Below are 23,893 nucleotides of genomic sequence, written 5' to 3'. Positions count from 1 at the left end.
TTCTTTTTTAATCAAAAATAAATTTTAAACTAATATATGCACCAAAAAAAGATATATTATAATTTTAAAAATTAATAAGGACAAAGCAAAGAGATGCTGATTAATTCCCAGGTGAAAGTTGTGTTTTTATTTTCACCATCGTCTGCAAAGATTTAACATACCAACATGCATCAACATAGGCTCAGTAAATATGATCAGAGTGGTGTATTTACAAAGCAAGAACCATGTACACATAGTAATGTTTGGGACTTATTTAACCATAACTTAGTGCCTTTTCTGCCCATCTTGCAGGGCCAGGTATGGGTGCTCCACAGTAATTTATGTAACATGTTGTTGTGATCTCCTTGTGTACACAAGACAAAAAAGTTGAATGTTCCAAAAGTCTTGTTTAACTCCAAATTTCCATGTTTATTTCTGTTTAAAGTAAACTATGTAGTCATTTCAGATTCATTGTAAGAAATAGGAACTGAACCAGTTTAACACAGACACAGACATGGGAGCTTCAGCCATTTGAATCATTGCTGTGCACAACAAGGTAGGATTAGAGATACAGAAATCAAGTTAAATAAGCAAAGTTGGTCATCATTTTTAACAAGTCATTTAAAAAAAAAAAAAGCAACTTGACCAACAAGTCTAAAGGAGACTTTTTATTTTACACAGAACTTGAAATGTTTTATGAACATTTAGATTCATATCCTCCACTTTTTTAAACCTAAACGGAGGTGAAGTGTCATTTGGCTTTTAACAAAGAATACTCTGAGCTGTGACCGGCCATAAATGATGTTCGGAATGTTATTTAGCTACAGTATAACAGGTTCATTCAGGATCAGGTGACTTTGTGCATTATCTATGCTATTCTTTGTAGATGGGTGGAAATAAATATTATTCAGTATGTCTGAAGGATTTTATTAGTTTCACTTTTATTGGCAAGTGTGTCATAACTGTCCCTAAATCAAGGCTCAAATTTAACGTGACAAAGCAAAAACAATACAAGGAATAAAGAAAAAACTCTTGCTAAGCAGCAACTAACAGGGGCTATGTTTGTTATGCATTTTTTTGTTTCTTAAGTTACTGTTAGAAGTGTAACTATTGCCCCCTTTAGCCATGAAAGCATGTCATTTCTTCCTGAGCAACCTGGAAAAAGCAAATGGAGCATGTAAACAGCAACAAACATTGAGCCCACAAATCACTGACTTAAGCTCATCCAGACATTTTGAGCATATTTACTGATTTTGTTAAGTGCATATGCTGTCTGTAAGAACTGCTGTCGGTTATTCCCACGTAGAAATACATTTATACAAATATGCAATTAAAACATAAAAAGTGTTACTATATCATATGAATCGAAGTTGCTGGTTCAAATGAGCCTTTGCACTTGACATTAACTGCTTCTCTGCGACAGTTGTCTTAAGTTTGTGATGTAAAAGGTTCAAACGTGTGAAGCAGGATGGCACAGTAACAGCCAGTTCTCCACAAACCAGTCCAGGATAGAGTACCAAAATTTCAGAAGACTTCCTGTCTTCTTCGGTCTTTTGGACATCTCACTCTCCTCGTAGACCAACCAGTCTTTGGAAGATTGAGTTATTAGTTTGGCTGAGAGCAGCAGGAGTGTCAAACTCCACCACCTTCCCAGCATGCATCACAAGCACCCGATCACAGTCCATAATGGTGTTGATCCTGAGGAAACACACAAAATATCTAAATGTCTGCATAAAGGTGAGGAATGAGCCTCATCTCATTCTGAAACACACCATATCCTTTAACATGCATGTAATCTTCCAAACAAACTTCAAATATGGCATCCTGACACTTTTTACTGCCCAAATAATCCAGGCACAGGACAGACAATTGACTTTTCAGGGAGAAAATATTTCACCTGTGGGCAATGGTGAGAACAGTCTTGTCCTGAAACTTCTCTCTGATGGTCTGCTGCAGTAGTTTGTCTGTCTTCTGGTCCACACTGGCTGTGGCCTCATCAATACAAAGGACCTACAAGGTGGGAAAAGAGCATTTTATGGATCACTCTTAGAAGAGGTTGGAGCTGTGTGGGAATCACTGTAACTGAGGCTTAGAGGAGGACTTAACAGAAAGGATACAATTCTGAATTCGACTTGATTCAGAGACTCAGAACAGAAATCAATATAATCTGAACATAGACAGCATTAAACACAGAGATCATAGTAAAGAATCGCATCTGAAAGGACATGAGTTAGAGCCCTAACAGGTCAGTGCTTTTGGGCTATTACTAGCAGTTTTTTTAGTTACAGCCATTCATTGTGGTCATTGCACTGATTGTTACAGTCCTCCTGGACCTCTTGCCCCCCTGACCCCACCTTGGACAAGCGGCTGATGATGGATGAATAGAAGTTCTCAAGTTCTCTCCTTTACTTGCAGTATTACACCTCTGCATCAAGCTTTCCATAATCAGGATGGAAAAGTATTCACACCAGAGATGGCAGAAACCGCCGGTGAACATTTGAACAAGCAGGTGGACCTAGAACTCTGAAGTCACCAAATTAACCAGGACAGAAATGTTTTCTCTGGAAATTCATTCATTCTCTGGAAATTCATTTTAGAACGATCTGCACAGAAATTATTTGTTCGAAGAGTTTCAGTCAAAACACACTCTATACACTGAAAAATATAAACATGTTTCCAAAGTACTGAAACCATCTCTGAAGTAGTTCTCATGGGGGTAGGTGTCTCTAAAGCCACATTTTTCCACGATGACGGACACACAGAATTAAAGCATGCGAACAATATCAACCATGGCTAGGTTGGATGACACCCATTTTCAGAGACCAGTTCGGCATGAAGGCAAACACAGATTCACGAGATAGAAACAGTACCATCTATGTCACTGCAGCAAGGAGTGGCCTGATGAGATGCACCCTGACATGTACATTGTTCCTGACACTAAAGTGAAGAAACCAATCTAATAGTTGTCTGAGGCTGTATGTGTTGCGCTTACAGTAAAAAACATAGAGCTTAGACTCACCTTGGTCTGTGTCAGCAGAGCTCTGGCCAGACACAGCAGCTGTCGCTGTCCTGCAGAGAAGCATTTTCCCTTCTCTCCCACCTCAGCATCGATGCCACCTGCCATTCACACACATTTATACACAGAAAACATGAGAGGCAGTCTGACTCTGACAAGATAATCATATTAAGCCTCCAGAGCACTGAATGAAAACAGGCTCTATGGTTATAGTGCAAGTTAACATATTTGATCACTTGTGCATGGAACCACACATGCCATGGCAATAGAAAAAATTCATGCGGGTTTCTCCAACCAATCAGCAAGGGTCAGACTACTTCCCAATAGGTAATGCGACAGGCTCTAACCAATCAGGAATGAGTAGAAGTGATCAAACTTTGTCTTCGTACGGGATTCAAGATTTTGACAAAATGGTAGCGAACAGGTCTAAACTAACCATGATAAGTTGATGAAACTCTGTTGAGTAGTTGTGCTAAGTGTTGATACAGGTGTCGCTTCTGTAGGCTTTGTATCAAGTATAGAGATTAAGGGTTAAAAAGGGTTTGCAGCCTAAACCTGAAACTTTTAAAAAGTAAAATAAATGTTTAAAAATGTCATCTAATAGCCCCTAAAGGGTTGAAACCTTAAATTTCCAAGTATTTCAGTGAGTGCCCTTTAAAGGGTTAAGCAACTTGACTGATTCAGAGCATGACACACCTAAATTTAGATCCTCAACCATTTGGAAATGATTACGTCCTCAGCTGATTAATAGCCAATAGAAATATTTTGGAACCATGACAGACAGTTGTCAGTCATGTGACTAGACAAAAATAACAAGCTGTGGCGTGAACTTTGTGAGTCAGGACACTTCCAAACACGCATCTCAACTTGAAAAGCATTACTCTCTTGAAAAGAAGAATTCTTCTCACTGTGCCATCTGAGGATCATCATCATCTCATTGCTGAATAAAAAACTCACCCATCCTGCTGACCACATTGCTGAGGTGGCACTGGTCCAGGACATCGAGAAGCTGCTGATCCAGGTGTCGACCACAGGGGTCCAGATTCTCCCTAATGGTTCCACTGAACAGGAATGGGTCTTGAGGAATTATGGCCAACCTTGACCTGTAGAAAGCACAAAAAAAAGAATCGAACAGTCAATCTTACCATGTTGAAGACTGATTTTATAATCCATTACATGTTGATAATGGATGATATGCATTTATCATTTTAGAAAATGTGCTGATTGATCAAATGTTTGCTCAAATTTGTCAAATTTATTATCTAAATCTTACCCACCACCCAGTCAGGCCTACCTGAGTTGAGCCAGGCCCACAGTGCTGATATCCAAGTGATCCAGTAGAATCTTCCCCTGATTGAGTTCCACCATCCGAAACAGGGCCAGGAACATGGTGGATTTGCCAGAGCCCGTACGTCCCACGATGCCAATTTTCTCCCCAGCTCGCACCATAAGGTTCAAGCCGTCAAGGGCATTAGGAAGGCCCTCTCTGTAGGCCAGAACCACATCAAGGAACTCCAAACAACCCTGCTCAGGCCACCCGGGGGGCAGCTGATATCAAAATAGAGAAGTTGAGATGCAAACAGTGAAGAAACAACACTGATCAGTGGTTCACTTTTAAGGGACACTCTTGAATTATATATTTGCAAACGCTGTTAAATAAATGAAAGAATGCTTGTTGGAACTCATATTTATGTGACCTACATGAAAAGTACACATAACATTTTGAGTCACTGTTCTCCACATGCTTTTCAAATGCAATGGCTGGTAACAAAGACAAATATGGTCTCACCTGGTCCTAAGTGTTCCCTAAAATACGGCACTGTGCACCAGTGTTACATACTAAAACATAAGCTTTAACATAATGCCATGACATCATTATAAGATAATCATGTGAAAGCATTGACTCATTTTGACATTTTCTCTCTTTTGTTGCCTTGCAACCTTGAATTAAAACGATTCTTGCATGGTTGGCATTATTTTTTTCAAAATGCTTACCGAGATTTAAAGAAGCTTAACATTGTTGATTGTGGGACAAGCTAGAAATCAAAGACAAAACAAATCGAAAAAAACTTGATTCCTCAAGCAGAACTTCTGGGTTTCATTGGTGTTCAGCAATCGTTAAGTCATACCACTAATTCTCACTTGCTTTGAGCTTCGACTGGGCCATTCCAAGACATTTAAATGTTTCCTTTTAAACCATGGAAGTGTTATTATGTTATTATGCAGTATGCTTTACGTAAATAAACCTCTGTCTCTGACTTAGTTCTCTGGAAGATTAAAACAAGTTTTCCATCCATCATCCCTTCAGTTCTAACAATTTTTCCAGGCCCTGCTGATGACAAACTTCCCCAAAGCATGATACTGTTACCACCATACCTTACTATAGGAATGATGTTATTGAGATGATGAACGCCACACACAGCGTGTTCCAAGATGACCCAAATACGTACTTTTAGTCTCATCTGGCCCGAGAAAATTCTTCCACGTTTTGGGAATCTCCCAGAATGCTTTTTGAGATCTCTAAATGTGCTTTCTTTCTGACCTGTGCATTCTGATGTTGTGGCTCGATTGGCAGGCTGGTGGAGTATTCCTCAGTTCGCTCCACACTAATCAACTGCATTTCAGTCTGTGTGAAGCTGAATATGAGGCCAGACAGCAACATTGTGATAGACAGTGCATAGGATAAGGACAACCCGACCAGACCTGAGAAGACACGACCAGAAACACAGACACAGTTCTACTTAACAGCAGCTATCAAACGTCTGATATACTTTACAGAGTCTACTACTCCACACTTTTCAGTCGTTGTCTCACCTGGATCAACAGAACCATATTGGTGCTGAATGATGGCTATCACCCCAAGGCCTGTCACCACAGCAACACCAATCAGCTGCAAGCGAATGTCCAGCCACTGCATGGCAGCATTGCTTAGGAACAGGCAGCGTTGGTTCTGCTCCAATCGCCTGGCGCTCTCCTCCTCAAATCTGAGGCAACAAAAAATAGTCCCTTTAGTTTTGAGTATAGACGACCACTCTATGCTACTATGGGTTTAAACATACAATGCAAATGTCAGTTTAAATTTTTCCAGTTGCTTATTATTTAATAAATTTCAGGGACTCAAAATGTTAATGTTAAGTGTTTAGGTTAAAAAAAACAATAACACAAAGCAGATGTAATGTTTAAAGATGTACCATATGTAGAATGCACTGTGCCCTAAAAAGATCTGTTTTTCTGTCTTTCACCTGGCAGAGTTGCCACTGGCCCGGATAGTTCCGAGCCCATTAAGTGTCTCAGAGAAGTGTGAGTAGACGGGTGACAGGGTGAGGCTGCAAAGACGCTTCAGTTCCCGAGAGGTGTGTCTGTAGAAATGTTGTGTGCGATGGTAGAGCAGAGCCAGGGGGAGCAGAGGCACCAGGACCCAGGGAAGGCTGTAGCTCATCACCACCAGCATGCCAAGCAACCCGAAAATGTTGGCCAATAGGATGTTCAGAATGAATGGCAGGCTGTCGTCTACACTGTACAAGTCTGAAGAAAAACGGTTGAGTATACGGCCCAAAGGGGTGACGTCAAAGAAGGTCACTGTGGCCTGGAAGAGCACACAAAAAGAAAATTAGTTCCATTAGCTGTAATTCAAACTTCCTATCACTACCCATCAACCATGTTCCTCACCAGAAATTACTGTACTGTACTGTAAATATGTAAGTATTGATTCGTGGACTTTTGATAGAAGTTGTCCTGCATATCGGTAGTGTTGTATTGAGCATTAAGCGGATCAGGAGGCCAGTCTGAGCATAAGACCTTTTGCTCAAGAGCATGTATAGCTAAGAAGAGACCCAATTTCAAAAACACCCCCCATCAGCAGCCTGGAACTTCATGCTGGCAAGCTAACAGTCACCAACATGGTTCTCTAATCTTCAGCCATCGCTGCTAAGCAAGATAAACACTCAGCTCTGACAACAAAAACGCACAGCCTGTGCCAAGGTTATCAAAGCTCAGATGACGCACCTTAACAACCCGGTCCAAAAGTCTGTTGTGGATGGTAGAGGCAGCACAGATGACTCCGTAGGCAAAGAGGAAGGCTCGGAGGGCAGTGAAGACAGTGTTGACTATGGCAATAGAGCCATAGACTGTCAGATAGAACTTGACATCTAGACTTGTGCTGTTGGACAGGAACGCTTGCATGGAGGACAGAGGCAATCTGGAAGGGTCACAGTGAATCTTCTAATTCAGTGAAAAACTTAAGCAAGTTAATAAAAAAAATCCATTTCAATACCAACAAGTTTACTTTGAAGTTTAATTATACATTAAATGTTTTTTTCAAAGCCAGTAACAGAACTGCATATGTAATGACTGATATAGGTACAGTAATATCATCTAAATTAACATACTGATGAGTTTGCAGATTTACACTGGCAGATATGAAAATTCATGGTAATTTTACTGTGTACTTTACTTTTGTGCTTACAAAACTGAAAATACCCTGCAAATACATAAAGTTTCACTTTTTGACTGCTAGTCATGCTTATTAAGTTGCATTTCACACTTCTACAAAAAATATTTCAGGTTTAAATGATAACAAAACATTTGTTCAGCCGAGTAAATGTTTGTTTTCATTCCTTAAGGTCCATTGTAACCGATTTTAATGGTAAGTGTGTAACAGAGTGATACAATATTTTCTGAGACTCATGTCATACTGTGAAAATCTCCTGGTGTTTCAGCCTTTGATATCATTAATCAGTCCTAAATAATACCCTCCCAGAGTAGAAATATACAAAAATATTTCAGCACAGCTTTGGTTTAAAGGTGACATACTATGGAAAAATCCCTTCTTTCTGTTCCTGGGAGCATATATTAGGGTGTCTGAAACACAACGCTGACATTTTAGCGCCCTTTCTGTCACTTGTTAGGTTCACTGCACCTCACCAGCCCCACCAGCTTGCATCCACCCTGCTAGATTGATGAAGCCAGCTTCTGGTGGAAATGTTCTGCTGTCAGCTGTACTGATGAGCATGAATCTTCCATCTAGCAGCAGAGGATATAAGAGCCCAGTGGATAAACGATATCTGAGGCTAACGTTCCAGCAGAATTAGCTAAAGTCTGTGTATGTGCAGCAGCCACCTTTCATCCCACTGTTTTAACAACTTGGTCCAGTTCAACGCTGGACTGAAGAAACTGAGCCACAAAGAGGAATCAGTTCCAACTCTCAGTGCCTGAACTTCAGAGCAGGGAAATGGAAGTATTTTTTCCTTTAGCAGCAGCTAACGCTAACAGCTTAGCTAATGAAGATGGTGTACACCAACTTCTAAGGAGTTACTGCTGCTCCTTTCTGAAAGATTAACATTATTGTTCCCACATCACTTTGTTAGCTGAAGCTTTCTAGTTGAACGGTTCCGTTCTGTAACTCAGACAACCTGCAGCTGTGTGGATAAGGTGTGTTTCCAACACAACACCAGTCCTCTTCTCATTCTGATTGCTACACTGAATGCTGTGTACCGCTCTCGGCGTGCTGACATTACAGCAGGTTTCTGAAAGAGATGTAGGTCTCCAAGTACAACTGCTTATAGGTGTTAATATATGAAAATGTTTAAATGCAGTAATTATTTGTAAACTTGCATTGCTATGAGTTACACTGTGTACATCTGCTGCTTGTTCCACTCCAGCTGATCATATAGCATTGTTTAGTAGCATCTGCTGCTAACTTACAGCTACACTGATAAACTATAGTCACTTTCTGTTCAGAAACTTTCTTCACTGCTGCTCAGCTGGATCAGCTAATTCAGTGTTTCTCAATTCCAGTCCTCATGACTCACTGCCCTTCATGTTTTCAATGTTTCCCTCCTCCACCACACCTGATTCAAATGAATGGCTCCTTATCAGGCCACTGCAGAGCTTGATAACGAGCTGATCATTTGAGTAGCTCTGACCTCACTAAAAAGGCAGGGTTGAGCACTTGTTACGGCTCCGCCCCGAAACCAGAGTGTTAAAAATAAAGGCTCTATATAGGGCAAAGACAAGACTGACTGTGCCAAAACAAACAGATATTTTGACCAAAGCCCGTCTCATATACATTTAAATAAGGCCTCAGAAAATTGTGTAAAATAGTTAAATAGGGCATTATATGACACCTTTAAATAAATATTATTGATATGAAAACTGTGAACCAATTATGAATGTTAAAAGAAAGAAATCACCTTAAAGTTTTATGTTACAGAAATGAGAAACTTCACAGCTCTGGAAACTGACCATTCTGGCAGTGTGCAGTAAGACACTCCCGCAGCTGGCAATGTGTTTGTTGGCTGTGTGGTGAGATGACACAATGCCATCCTCCTCTTTTTTTCAAAGCAGTTTCTGCACAGCTTTAATGTGTGCTGGGGGTCATTGTCTTGCTACATGGCTAAGTTGTAAACTAAAGTTATAGCGTGACACTGTAGGCGGAGTGAAATCCATGTTACTTGAATACATCTGGAATTTTCTTAAATTCTCAACTTTGCCTGCAGCAAAACAACCCAAAGCATCAGTGACCCCCCCACAGTTTGGTGATGGGGGTTACACTTGACAATTGATAAACATAAAATGACATTTTGACCAAAGATTGTTCCAGTCATCCTCAGTCTAATATAAATGGTCCCACTGCAGCTTCTTTTCAAGTTTTGGGGGAAGTGGGAAGTTTTCTGTCATGCAAGCTGCTGCATGGAGCTGTCACCAGACACATCATGCAGTCACTGCAGTTAGACATATTTCACTAAGTTGAACTGTCAGCTGAGGAGCACAAGGCTGAGGCCCTTTAACCGCACCTTCTGACTTTTTTTTTTCCATTTTTGGTCAGTAGGTTTATCTTTTGTGTCCAATCTATTTCTTAGCAAAGTTTGAAAGAGTGTTTGGATCTCTGGTTGCGTTGGAAAAAATGGTGCAGTATAGTCTGTCAACCTTAGGCCTTCTGAAGCTGTTTTTTTTTTTTTTTAAAAACTGATAGACTTTAAGACACTTTGGAGCCAACAACAAAGGTGGCTCTTTAGTGGAGTAACAGATGTGTTGTCTCCAAAATTACACATCGCATTTTTTTCAGTGTCATACTATTTTATGGAGAAAAAAAACTGAATTAAGCTGAAGCTGTGCTGTAAAGTTAAAACATATTCAGGTGCATTCATACTTACTGCATCTGCCTGATGTGAAATGCTTGGAAACTATATCATAAAGACATACCACAACTAAAGAAAATACATTTTGATAAAAAATACTTATTGATTTTTTTCTTTTTAAATCTATAACCCTATAGGTAAATCAGAGATCACTGATAAACCCCTAATCCCATCAATTACTCATTCCTGAACCTTTGTAAACAATAAGATACAGTAACATCAGTTTCTAAACTAATTCAATTGCTAAAAATAGCCTGTGAAAATATGGATTGTGATCTTAAAAACAGAGACATTCATAGCACCGTGAATAAAAATTTTAACATTTTATTTTAGCTAAGTGATCAACTTACAATAATCCACCAGGTGACAAAAGCAGTAGGTGAGGGGAGCTGACAGCAGCAGAAGAGGAACCATTAGTCCAGGTGGAGCCATTATTTTTTAGTTCTGAGATCCAGTGGGACAGCCACCAGTCGGAGGCATTCTTAGATGCTGAATAGTACACATACACAGAGACACACACACACACACACACACACAAAAAAAAACTCAGGCACCTGCTGTGGCTCATCAGTGTACAAGAATGATAGTGCAAAACTGTCCATTCCAAACCTTGCATAAGGAGCAGAGACATTAAGATGGAGGTCGCGAGCACTCCACCAACAGCAAACCAGTAGGATTGGTAAACTCTCCATGCGAGTCTACCCACCTGCTTCTGCTCTCCCCCTAATGGATCAGGATCATCATCCACACACAGATCAGGGGGAGAACTGGGCTCCTCCTCATCCTGTTCCACACTATCTGGTTAAAATAAAAGTAAAGTAAAATAAAAAGAGGAGCGAGACAAGTGGATGCGTTTTAGATTTTTCTACAATACCAGACTGTAATAATAGTATGAAACGGGTTCAAAGATCAGACTGCAGTGGAGGCTTGATCAAGTTGGGCTGTGTTGGGCTATTTGAGCTATTTATCACTGGTGCCTTTTCTGTATACACTGCTTAGTGATCTTTGATCCATTTGATGAACGATTAACACCAGCATGCTCACAAATAAGAAAGCAAATGATTAGCAGGTATTATGTTTGTCATGTTCATCATTTTGGTTTATCAGCATGGTAACACCACCACACACAAATTACAGCAGTTACAGTTTGTCAGTATTTGATATTGAACATAAAGTCAGGATATCACTAAAGAACAGATTATCTGCAATGCTGAATGTTAACACAAAGTTTTGGTTTGGCTCATGACTCTGCAAAAGCAAAAGTATCAGTTCCTGAAATTAGTTAATCTGTGAGAACTTGAACACACCTTTCGGTTTTGCTTTGTGGTCATTTCTCTCTGTTTTTGGCAGAGCCTCTACCAAAGGCAGGATCTCCGCTGGTGTTCCTGTTCAAGAAAAAGAAGAAAAAGTAGTAGCATGATAAAGGAGTAGTGCAAGTGGAAACAATGATCCATTTCTTAATATTGGATCTTGATATTAGAATTAGCATAACTCAGGCAGCAAAACCTGCAAATGAGCTTTGAAACTTCTAAACATGCAGTCAATATGCACTCGTACAAATAAGAATGCTGCCATTTCTTCTTTTAAGAACACATTCAAAGTGCTCTTAAGATGATGCTACTCCCCTTCAATTAACAGCTTGTTGCATGTTGAAGTCAACATGTTTCATAAAAAAACGCATTCTCTGTTATCTGCTAGACAAGGAAGCTAAATATAAACCATCTGGCTGGAGACAAGGATCGTTTTATCCACAGTATAAACAACCCCTCATTTGAGTCATAAATTCCTCCAACAGATTTCCTGTATTTGTGTAACAACTGTTAGAGGATAACAGCTTGCAGATGATGCATGTTATTTACAGTCTTTGTACTCATCGTGGCTCAGAGCTGCCTCACAGCGAACTATTCCGTGACCAAACAGTCTGACAGGCATAAAAATTTAGTTAATTCCAACCGTAGAAATCATTTAAAAAAAATCTAAATGTGACCATGTGTAATCTGCAACTGTATGATGCAGATTTTTGTTTCTACCTGTTTTAACTATTGTTCCATTGTCCATGAGAACCACCATATCAGCTTTATCCACAAACTCTATACGATGTGTGCAAATGATTCTGGTCTTTCCCCTGAGCAGCTCCATGATGCATTTCTTCATAAGGTGTTCGGCCACATCTGCATCAACTGCTGCCAGCGGGTCATCAAGGAGGTAGATATCTTTGTCCTGATGTAGTGATGTTAGGCAGCAAAATGAAAGGAGAGAGACGCACTAAGTAATACCCAAACACAGTGTTTCTCTGGCTTCAGGGTAGGCAGGCTTTACCACATGTTACATGTTTGACAACCGTTTCTCTCACTGACACAGGCAGATCTCTCAAACCAAATGCCTGACTTATTCTCATTAAAAAAATCTCTACATCCCTTCCTGTTGTATCAGTAGATGGGTATTACTCTTAAGAAATAAATACCATTAATGCAATGGAAATTAATACATTACTCAAAATATCTTTTACCCTTGCTCCTGAAGCTTAACATATTCTTTGTAAAAACCTCTAGTATAGCCGTATTGTGCAGTGGACTTACCATATAAACAGCTCTGGCTAGAGCTAGCCGGGCTTTCTGTCCTCCACTCAGAGTCACTCCGTTTTCACCCACCTCTGTCTTGTCTCCGTTTGGCAAAACCTGCAATCACAGAAACAGAGTAATTTACACTTGATAATGTTAACAATCACAGAACGTTCCATTCATTTTAATAACATCAGTATCAAAGTACTGATTGAACTTTGGGCCCAATTACGTACCACGAAGAAATCATCCTCTGTGAATGTGCAGCTTACCTGTCACGGAAGTCACCTAAACACACCGCAGTGTCCACTGTTAGGACAGGTATTAATTAAAGGGTGAATGTTTGTCTGAAGGTGATGATCAGTAAAAGGTAATGAGACTACTAATTCAACCCTTGGTACACAAACATTTACATTTTAGAGATCTTTATGCTGAAAGATTTTAAAAACATTTCTGCTGGATCACCACCGCCATCCTTATAGGCCACCACTCAAACAAAAAAAAAGTAGTACACATATCATAATAATAATAATACTCCAAATGTGTTCACATGCCAGTCCTGAATGAACAGACAGTTTCACCAAGAGGCAGGCTTACAAGATGCCTCTGCACACATATGAACAAACACAATACTTAAAACTTGCTTTTCTATATTTTCTGGTAAATCAGCATTTACAAGTCCCAGCCCTTTACCCTAACTATCATAGTTTAATGCCTGAACCTCGTTTTTTTTAGTTCTGAATATACCCTTAACCTAATCCAAACCCTGACCATAAAGCCAAGTTCTGACCCTCAGAAATCCCTCTAAACATGCACCAGAAAACACCAGAAAACCCGCTGGATCTCGTAAGTATGATGAGCTCTTCATTATAGTTTTGTTTAGTTTTCTGAACCCACAAACACTCAAAAACAATAACACACACACAGAAGAGTCAGTAACATGTTACTTGAGATCTACATGTAGAATTCATGACTTGGTGGTTTAGAGATGCTTTGGTGGCACGCAGAAGATCATGACCTTTTGACATTTGTTCCATTTGTTCATCAGCACATGTCTTCCAGACCGTTAGCATCAACATAGTGTGATACCATGGTATATATAGTCTATATATGTGATAAAGTACACCCTCCTTCACATCCAGGGTTGTATGTGTCAGGACAGAAAGAAAGATCACCTGGTTGTTATGAAGTCTTAAAATTCAGTGAATCCAACCTCAGATGAGCAACAACACATGACACATTATAATGTATCATTATTTAGTGAACAAAAACTGAGACAAAACACAGAAGCAGTGTGTGAAAAACTAAGTGAACCCCATGATCCAACAGCTTGTAGAACCATCTTTAGCAGGAATAAGTTGCAGTAATGGTTTCCTGTGTGACGTTATCAGTCTCTCTCATGGTTGTGGAGGAATCTCGGCCACTCTTCTTTCCAGCGTTGTTTCAGCTCATTGAGGTTTGCAGCACTGGTTTCTGCACAGCTCTCTTAAGGTCCCACCACAGCATTTCATTCAGGCTGAGGTCTGGACTCTGACTGGACCATTGCAACACCTTGATTCTTTTCTTTTTCACACATTCTGTTGTATATCTGCTGCTGTGTTTGGGATCATTGTCCTGTTGATGAGCCAGTTTCAGCCCAGCTTTAGCTGTGGGACAGATGGCCTCACATTTGACTCTAGAATACTTTGGTATCCAGAGGAGTTCATGGTGGACTCAATGACTGCAAGGTAACCAGGTCCTGTGGCTGCAGAACAAGCCCAGATCATCAGCCCTCCACCACCGTGCTTGACAGTTGGTATGAGGTGTGTGTGCTGATATTCTGTGTTTGGTTTTGTAAAGCAGCACTTGGGTTTTTCAAAGTTTCTCTGAGAATTGCACAGTCTGACCTTGAGGTGAACTTGCTGGGATATTTATGCCTCGTAAGATTGACAGCTGTCCTGAATGTTTTCCACTTGTGAATAATCTTTCTCTCTGTAGAATGATGGACTACAGATAGTTTGGAAATGACCTTATAACCCTTCCCAGATAGATGGGCAGCAACAATTGCTTCTCTAAGATCATTGCTGATTATTTCCTCCATGGAATTAATGTTACCACACATCTTAATGCTCCAGACCAGCAAACTGACAAAACTTATTTCTATAGAGGCCCTCACACTTGCTGATGATCAGTTAATAAGTGCATTTGATGAGCAGAACATGGTTTTTCCACACACTGCTTCAGCAATTTAGCTAAGTCTTTTTTTTAGCTACAGTCTAATATGTCATATGTTTGTAACTAAATTTTTAAACCTGGTATAGACTAGTGGTCATACTGACAAAGCTTTTTTATCTTACTGCTAGGAGCGCTCCTAACTCATGCTAAAACATTATACGTTTTTCCTCAAAGGTGATTCACAAAGCCGCTGAAACCTACTCATACTAAGGATAAATCCCTAAGAGTTAACTAAGAGTGACGCACCGTTGATATGGATTACGTCGATTCTCGTGCATGACTTTAGAAGCGCTCAGTACGATGATTGGTTGTTTGAGTGCAGGCGGTCTCGGCGAAACTCTTCTGCAACATCCCACAAACGAGTCAACTAAATCAACGAAAAACGGGGAAATAGCTTTGGCTACAAATGAACTCCTATCAAATAGTGACGGACAGTGCTGTTAGCAGAATAAACGCATGATGACAAGTTTGTGCAGACTACGATAATGACGTTATGCACGATACAGAAAGAGAGAGAAAGCAAACAATACAAATACGTCAACTGCATTAAATCATCGATGTACTTAATTTGCACCTTGCAAATGATCAATTATCCAATGAGCATTTTCTAAGCATTTAAACCCTGTAAATATCAGCTGTTCAAGTCATGATGAGTACAAGGGCGTAAGTTTGCATAGGGACCACAGGGACAAGTCACAACCAAAGTTTGGGAAAGACAGAGTTGTCCCTACCAATATTTTTGCTAGTATTCTAATATATATATATTTTTTTTTACATAATGCATTACCTATAATATTTTTCACAAACTCATTCGTAGCATTAAGCATTTGTAGAGAACAATTTTTCCGAGGTGCCGTCTCGTCGCAGTGTTCAGTGTAACCCACATGGCAACAAGGTTAGATATGCTGCCATTTGATTGGCTGAAGGGTCAGCACATGATGGTATTAAACCCCCTCTCGTCACGAGAAGCGCAGTGTGGCAGAGTTGCTATAAGATGCTGGATTGACGGTAAAAATGTTAGTGTCCCTACCGAAGCTAAGACCAAACTTACGCCCTTGGATGAGTGAAACAAGTGAAGACACCGTCAAAACGCAAGCGAAGGCCTAATTGTTTATGCATTTAGCAGACACTTTTATCCAAAGCAACTTAAAAATGAAGATATAACAAGCTGTATAAAAAGCTAACAATAAACTACATAGAAGAAAACCACTAGTCAGGCTCTGTTAGAGGTGACAGAGTAGAGATAGAGTGCAGGCATAGAGGAAAGTACAGAAAGATAAAGTGTAGAGATAGAGGGGGTAGGGAAGTAAAACAACAACAATTGGTCCCAGGCAAGGACCAATTGTTGTTGTTGGCTTTGGATAAACAGTAAACAATAATAAATATGGATTCAAATAAAATAAAAGGCAACAACGAGCCAATACGATGTTTTTACGCATAGGGCTAAGCGTAATCTGCGTAATCATTTACATGTTATAACTGCGCTCCCGGTTGTTGATTGAGATAGGATGTCAAAAGGCACGACTTGCAGGGATAGCCACAGCCACCCAGCAAGTGACATCCAACTCGTTAAAATATGAGAATCATGGGTAGATTCAGGCGACTTTGCAACAACCTCAAGAATGTTCAAATTTGCATCAAAAACAACCTGCGTGTTGATGGAGTGGACTTTCTTTCGATTGACAAACACGTCCTCGTCTATTGATGGCGCAATTATTTTGATATGCGTCCCGTCAACAACACCGACCACACCGGGCATGCCTGCAACTGCCATAAAGTTGTTTTTGATCCTGTGTAGTTGCTGATTGTCCAAAGGAAACCGGATAAACTGTAGTATGATATGTGCTCTAGAGAGCACGGTGATGGTTTGGTTTATGGCACAGCTGACAGATGGTTGCGATATTCCTAAATCGTCGGCATTGCCTGTTGCTAATTAGTCGGGGGCATTATTGCATCCCGCACTAATTCTTCCACAAGTTTAATACCCTCACGATTTAGCCTACATCTCTTCATCAATTCGCCGTCCTCCATTGTCTCCAAAACATTTCATCTCGCTGCAGCCATTTTCTGATTCTTACTGAGTTAGGAGTCGAGGACTTTTAAGCTCTCCTAGAGTTAGGGGCTACTCTTTAGGCCTAAAATCCTTTGTGAATTGCTCTTAGTGAAAAAAAATAGGAGTCCTACATTTAAGACTGACACGCCCATTAGGAGTTTCTCCTAAATTTGCCAGTTAGGAGCTACTTTTAGCCCTAAGATCCTTTGTGAATACGGCCACTGATGATTATGTTATGTATGTAATGTGGATCCCCCACAGCATAACATATCAGAAATATCTCTTGCATATTTCCCCAAAATTACCCCATAATTTCCTTTTTTTGCTCTGATTAGTCATTAACAACAAAGATGATGTCATACATTAAGGTCATCTGAGAGTGCACAGGCCTCAATCACAGCTTGGTAGAAGGCAGCACAGTAGTCTTTCCCAAAAAGGATGTTGTCCCGTACTGAAGCATGCTGGATCCATGGCTCCTGTGAAGCCAACCCAAAGCCAGCTTCTCTGTTTGCAACATAGAGTACACCACTGAGCCTGCAGACAGAGAACAAACGTGACACAGCTCATCAATAAATGACTTCATCTCTACTTTCTATAAAAGTAGTCATGACTGACTCTGGTGATACTGACCATAATCTGAATGTTCTGAGTAAAGGATCAAAAGCGGCATACCTGCTGAGTTCTCCAGTGAGAGCAGCTAGTAAGGAACTCTTTCCACAGCCGACCTTTCCCACCACAACAACCAGAGAGCCCTGAATGAGACAGATGTGTCTCATAAAATGATGGCAAGATTTATCCATAAATTAAACTTTAAAATACGAAACGAAGGTTATCAGGACTGTTTAATACTTCATTCAAACACTTCAACTCATGGTTTCAACTTAGAAAAATAGATTCCATTAAAGTAGTTAATTGTTTGATCTGACTTAAAGGTCCAGTGTGTGTCAGGTCAGGTCTGTAGCTGTGGGTAGATTTGTTTTGCAGCCAGACAGATATCATCCACACAACAAAATAAAATCTGCTAAAATATGTTGTGGGTATATTTACAAATCCAGTCACATATAGTCCCTCCACCCCCACCTACTACCCTGTTCTGCTGTGGCTTGGTTGAATAACAAAAAACAAAGAGCATTTGAGCAATAAAAACTGTACCTTAGTTACATGTAGACCGAGACTGTGCAGTTGCAGACTTTCTTTTGCCGCTCCAGGTTCAGTTTCTCTCTGTGTGCTACTATTGGGCCCCTGCCAGGAAAATGTCCCCTGGTTCAACAAGATGGATGTCTGACTGTCCTCAGAAGACACTGTGTACATGTGGGATGTGTTTCAGCACAACAGAATTATAAAAACTAACAGCATTTTGAATTTAAGCCATTGAAATGGAAGACAGTTTCATTTTTGCTGACCTGTGAAAGATTTGCAAATCAATTTTCCCTCTTATTCTTTACATTTACATAATTACTTTTAAAGCAATAACATCTTTAAAACAAAAACATTTAAAGCTACATCTCTGGTTATGCTGACCACACTAATTTCAAGAAATGCATGATGAAAAAAATTAACAAATATGGAAAAATATCTGTAAAGTCTCATGTTTGTTCCCAATATTCAACGACTAGAATCTGCTCCAAATATAGAAAAAGCTGGGTTTTTTTTCCTTTACTGATCAGATGTTTGGTCACTTAATAAACACACAAGAAAAAAAGCATCAGCCTACTCAAGGCATAGTATGCCAGCAGATCCTGGTTGGTCAGTTTCAAGAGACACTGGATTCGTTCCAGAGACACTTTGGCCTCCAGGACGCCATTGAGCACCCAGGGGAAAGCATTAAGAGGAGCGATCAACATCCCCACCAGGGCAAGTGTGGTGAACACCTGCAAGAGAGAAGGGCAAGCTCAGTTTAGTACGCCACTGTACAATGTATGCATCTCTGTAACAATTATTGATAAAAGAGAATGAGACATGTATCATATTTCAAGTGATAACTTCTTAAAATACAAAGTTCTCCAAATCTTTGATGTATTTGAATTACTTTTACTCAGATCACTAAATGTTCCACCAAATGAGGCAGAGAAGGGCAGCTGCCACCAGTTGGAACATCAGTAGCCTTCATCGTGTGACCTTAAATGATACTGAACCCCACAATGCACTCAGTGTGTTCATCAGCATGCGACAGTGGGCTATGCTACATACAAATTCAGTTCACTTACCACTTGGTCATGGAGACGGATGCAATGTAGGATCTACAAACTGTATATCAACAGTACCAAAGCCAACATTTTTTACTTACTTATGAACTTGGTGATTTAATCTAAATGTCTCTTTCTAGTGCTTTTTTTTTTTTTCTTTCGCTGTCTCAGTCCAAATAACTGATCATACAAGGGACACAGAGACATGACGCATTTCCTGATCAGGCTGAGACTGATAATAAAGAGACTCACATATGATGCAGGTTAAGCATATAACCTGCAAGTATATAAGTGTGTACATATATATATATATATATATATATTTTTTTTTTTTTTTTTTTATTATGTGACCCTTCTATCATCCCATTAAGGGGGTGCATTGTTCTATACCTATTTTTTTTCTGACATGTTGTTGCCATGAAATTAAGAATGAGCTAATTTTTTTTTTTTTTTAATCATTCAAAATTTAGAATAATAATAAACCATAATCTTTTTTATGGTATAAACGGTTTTTAAAACTTTTTTAAAAAAGAAAATCGTCTTTGCAAACAGACAGTACAGTCACTACAGTCAAGAGCTCCTACCTTGGCTGCAGTCAGCTGGTGTCCAAGCAGCACATACGTTACAAACGTAAGGATGGAGAGGACTACGGGCAGGGCAGCCCAGGTGTACACACACACAGCATCCAGATACTTTAAGGCTTTAAGGTGGGACAGCTCTCGTTTACGGCAGTCAGCCACCATCTGGGTGAAATGAGGCTCCCAGTTGTAGAACTTGATGACACGAATGCCAAAAAGGATCTCTGTCATTAACTTTGAGATAAAAAACATAAAGAATTACGAGAAAGTCTGAATCCTAACAAGGTTATTGCTTTGTGGCTCGAAAGGTTTTGACCACATTTTACATTACAGTAAAAAATAAAGTGTATTTCATTTTTACAATATTGGTCTGGCTGTAATTCAGTAATCAAGGTTCAATGAGATTAACTGATTTTTTTAAATTATTATTTTAACATAACAGTCTCCATCATGTTTATAGCACAACTACCAATTTTTTTTTTTAAACAGAATTCGGACAAAAGAAAAAATTGTTGACACACATCTTACCTTAACACGGTTATCTTTACACTTAAGCATGTGTTTGTTGTTGCTAAGGATACGGGAGGCAAGGAACTTGTTGAATGGTACCAGCACCAGCGCCACACCAAGTCCTCCAAGGAAAGCAACATCCACCTGCAGGTACAGCAAGTAGAGGGTGACAGAAAACTGGAAGGGCAGGCTCCAAAGCTCATGAAAACTGTTTAAGAAGTTGACGACACGGTCAGTGTCGGTGCTCATTAAGTTCACCACCTCTCCCAAAGAAAAGCCAGCCAGGCTGCAACTGCTAACTCGCAGGGCTTTGCTGTAGATGATCGATACAAGAGCGGCACGTGCTGACAGCGCAACCTTAGAAACCTCGAAGACATAGATGTTTCGGAGAACTGAACTTAAAAGACTTGTGGCAAAGAGACCCACGACGCACCAAATCCCCCTGCTAACCAGGGCCCCCTTTTCCTCTATAAAGTTCACCAGACAGCTGAGGAGCAGGGGACCTGCAAAGATAATTATATTGACCATCATTTTCAGTACACCAAGCAGGTAGTACCGCAACCCAAATGCCTTGTGCAACACCCTCAGTAATCCTACATCACCCTCCAACTCCAGTGGTTCGTCCTGCTGGCGTGAGCTCCAGGTGCCTTTCAGGAGGTTTCTGCCAACAGGTCTGGGCCACTGGTCCTGTTGGTCACCGATTCCTGACCTTTGTTGACAGGCTTCCCAACACTGGTGGAAGTATCCATAAACCACACTAGTCCGAAGATTCCGGGGAAGGTGATACACGTCAGCTGGTCTATCCAGCTCCCCTCGTTGCCCTTGTTCAAGTAGAGGATTCAACCACAAGTAGAGGAGTCGAGAAACGCAGCCACTCCCGTCCTCAGCAACCACCTCACCTGTGTCTGGATAGGTACTATCTGAGATGAGTGGGGATCCATCTACAGCATTAATATTCATGGTGTAGCCAGCATCACTGATGCAGGGAAAAATAAATCCAAAGAGGTAGACTACAAGTAGGAAGGTCCGGGTTGAGGTAAGAACAAATCTTGCCAGTTTAAGAGGTTCAGTAAGGCTTAAATACTCCATGTTGTCACAGTAAATTAGCAAAGTTATAACAAGGTTGGGGACTAACAGAAGAACCATGACGACGAGCATGGGAGGTCCTCTGGTTCTCCTGAAGGCAGTTCTCGTGAGTACCCTTATGGCACTGAAGTGGACCAGCCAGGCCAGGACTGCACAGCTATCAGTCAGGATATCGAGGTACATGTCCTCCTGCTGGAGGACACTCACCAGGATGTCTGCAGCTAAGAGCAATGCAGCCAGTAGGGCTGACACCAACCTCAACATCCATCCACATGAAGGAGATGACTGGAGGACACTACATCTGAAAAAAGGGACAATTAAAAAAAAAAAAAATCTTTTTGAAAATGTTTTTTTTATTTATTTCCAATGCAATTAGATGCAAGTCTTCTCAGTTCAACCTGTCTTCCAAACAGACACATACCACAGATTTCTGAGGGGTGAAGTATAATCACCGTAATGCTGCTGTGATATTGTTTTGATAGCTTAATTTACATTTTATTAAGTAAAAATCTAGTCAACAAATGTAACACTTTCAAAGGAACTGTGGTCTTGTAAACATAGCCTCATTCATCTACCCTCTAAAATAATTTCCACATTGCAAATGCCAAAAATGCTAAACTGTTACTAAACTCTCAATGTTAGCGGTATTCTAGTTGAGGAAAGCAGTACAGTAAAATCAGAGTCATGTCTTTTTGTTGCTGATAAGTGTAGAATATCTCATCACCTACCTTGCCATGCCGAGATAGCACGCACAAAAAACTGCCATCCCAGCATGAGGGAAAGCTCCAAGGATGAGCTGGTTAAAGCAGGGGCTGATGTGTCCATTCTGCCAAAAAGGAAAAGGATTCTCCTTGTCTGTATGACAGAGGCCTATGACCAGCCCTGCTAGCCCAGAGTCACTCATCCCTTATCCTATTTGATTGCTGTCATTCTAGAAATGCCTGCACACAAACCAATAAAAATGTCAGATATAAACTGTAAGGGATAGGATGGCTAATAGAGAGAAATAAAACAGATTATAGTTATACTTCTAGACAGTATTTTAAAAGCAGGAGTTTTTGTCTTTGAAGCTGAAATGTGAAAGACAGTGAAGGAAAAACAATAATACAAAAAAGAAGTCTATTGAAAACAGTCCATGTTGTTTGACGGAATTAAACAATAAAAAAACTAAACTTTGCAGATTTTAGTCTAGGTTCTTTCATTCAGGCAATGCTCTTATATGACTAATGTGTATGTGTAACACATCAATATCATGACCTCCAGTGATGAACTGTTAAGTAAGTGAGTCAGACAGCTTAAACCTACTGAAGAGGAGGAGGAACCATGATGGAAAGATAGGTCTCTGCTGGGTATGTACCACGACAGACTGGTAGCTAATCATGAGAAGTCCTATTATCAGCATGGAGCCACTAATCAAGGCAGCTCAAGAAAAGGACTTGAACAAAAGAGCAATAGGGGCACACCAGACAGGACTTCAGGTGCAGGCTGTGCAAAAAGGTCCCCAAGACAGTCCAGCACATAGTAGCTGGATGCAAGGAGCAGACAGGTATGGCATACATGGAACGCCATAACCAAGTGGTGGGAATATTGTACAGGAACATCTGTGTCGAGTAAAAACTGGAAGTAAAAAGTGGGAGATACCTCCAAGGGGGTGAGACCAAATCCATACTGATAAACAGGTGATGGCTAACCAGCTGGACATTATGGTGGTTGATAAACTACAGAAGAAACAGTAATGATAGATGTAGCAATTCCAAGCAACAGCAACATCAAGAAGAAGGAGCACAAGAAGTTCGAAAAACATACCAGGGGCTGAAAAAGGAATTCGAAATACATGAGCGAAGTGAAGGCAACAGTGCCAGAGATCTGAGCTCTCAGGGCTCTGGCCCCCAAACAGTGGCTCAAACTGATCCCAGGAATAACATCAGAGATCGCTGTCCAGATTTTCTATTTTCAAAGTACAACCTTTTCTTTGAAGAACTCGTGTGAATCCAGCCACAATGGATAGCTTACGAATACATGATACTATCAGTATTTATGTTCGCTAAAGAGGAGAGTTTTCTACTACAAAATTAGTATGATCATGGTAGATATTTACACATAACTGGTGTAAATCTTCCAAGATAAATGTGGTTCAGAGTACACTTTTAGGCACCTACGGAAAACATTGAAAATATGTTGAAACAATAGACGCAGAGGTCTCGCACAGGTCTACTGCAACACACCTGCTGCAAACACAACAAACAAAACAAAACAAAACAAAACAAACTAGCTAACCTGATTAGCTAAACAACTAACGAACTAAATTATACACGAACCAACAAGACCAGTTTAAAATATACAATAAAAAATAATCAATATGAAGTCATTAAAAAAAGAACTTTCAATCGTTACCGGGTTTCAATACGCCCGCAGGAAACGCGTCCGGCGCTTTTTAATGACGCACAAAAAGAGAGATTTTCAAAATACACTTCTCACGCAAAACAGTAATTTTTCTTAAAGCGTCACAAAAAAACATAAGCCAGAAATTGTACGAAACTGCATTACTATACGTAACAATATATGATAATA

The 23,893-nt window shown here is 40.2% G+C and overlaps 1 protein-coding gene across 2 annotated transcripts; it reads right to left on the bottom strand.

Annotated features, from left to right (window-relative positions):
- Positions 1 to 384: 384 nt before the first annotated feature.
- abcc10 (ATP-binding cassette, sub-family C (CFTR/MRP), member 10) lies at positions 385 to 23,741 on the bottom strand. 2 transcript variants are annotated; one of them, XM_072383595.1, is made up of 22 exons: positions 23,717 to 23,741; positions 22,051 to 22,263; positions 20,255 to 21,623; positions 19,733 to 19,960; positions 18,677 to 18,833; positions 18,115 to 18,263; positions 17,635 to 17,714; positions 17,325 to 17,496; positions 12,714 to 12,812; positions 12,165 to 12,354; positions 11,442 to 11,519; positions 10,744 to 10,932; positions 10,485 to 10,623; positions 7,001 to 7,193; positions 6,238 to 6,581; positions 5,810 to 5,979; positions 5,538 to 5,698; positions 4,290 to 4,543; positions 3,953 to 4,098; positions 2,999 to 3,096; positions 1,877 to 1,989; positions 385 to 1,677 (listed from the first exon to the last, which is right to left on the bottom strand). In XM_072383595.1, exons 2-22 carry the CDS (start codon positions 22,224 to 22,226, stop codon positions 1,542 to 1,544), a joined length of 4,641 nt encoding a protein of 1,546 aa, XP_072239696.1. In that variant the 5' UTR covers positions 22,227 to 22,263; positions 23,717 to 23,741; the 3' UTR covers positions 385 to 1,541. The 2 variants fall into 2 exon arrangements, with proteins under 2 accessions (XP_072239696.1, XP_072239695.1); XM_072383594.1 differs by lacking the exon at positions 23,717 to 23,741 and having other exon boundaries at positions 22,051 to 22,358.
- Positions 23,742 to 23,893: the final 152 nt, after the last annotated feature.

This window comes from Leuresthes tenuis, unplaced genomic scaffold (assembly GCF_036924035.1).
Source record: "Leuresthes tenuis unplaced genomic scaffold, fLeuTen1.0.hap1 SCAF_4, whole genome shotgun sequence".
Taxonomy (NCBI): domain Eukaryota; kingdom Metazoa; phylum Chordata; class Actinopteri; order Atheriniformes; family Atherinopsidae; genus Leuresthes; species Leuresthes tenuis.
The sequence above is the reverse complement of the archived record's forward strand: the minus strand, read 5'-3'. Positions and strand labels throughout refer to the sequence as shown.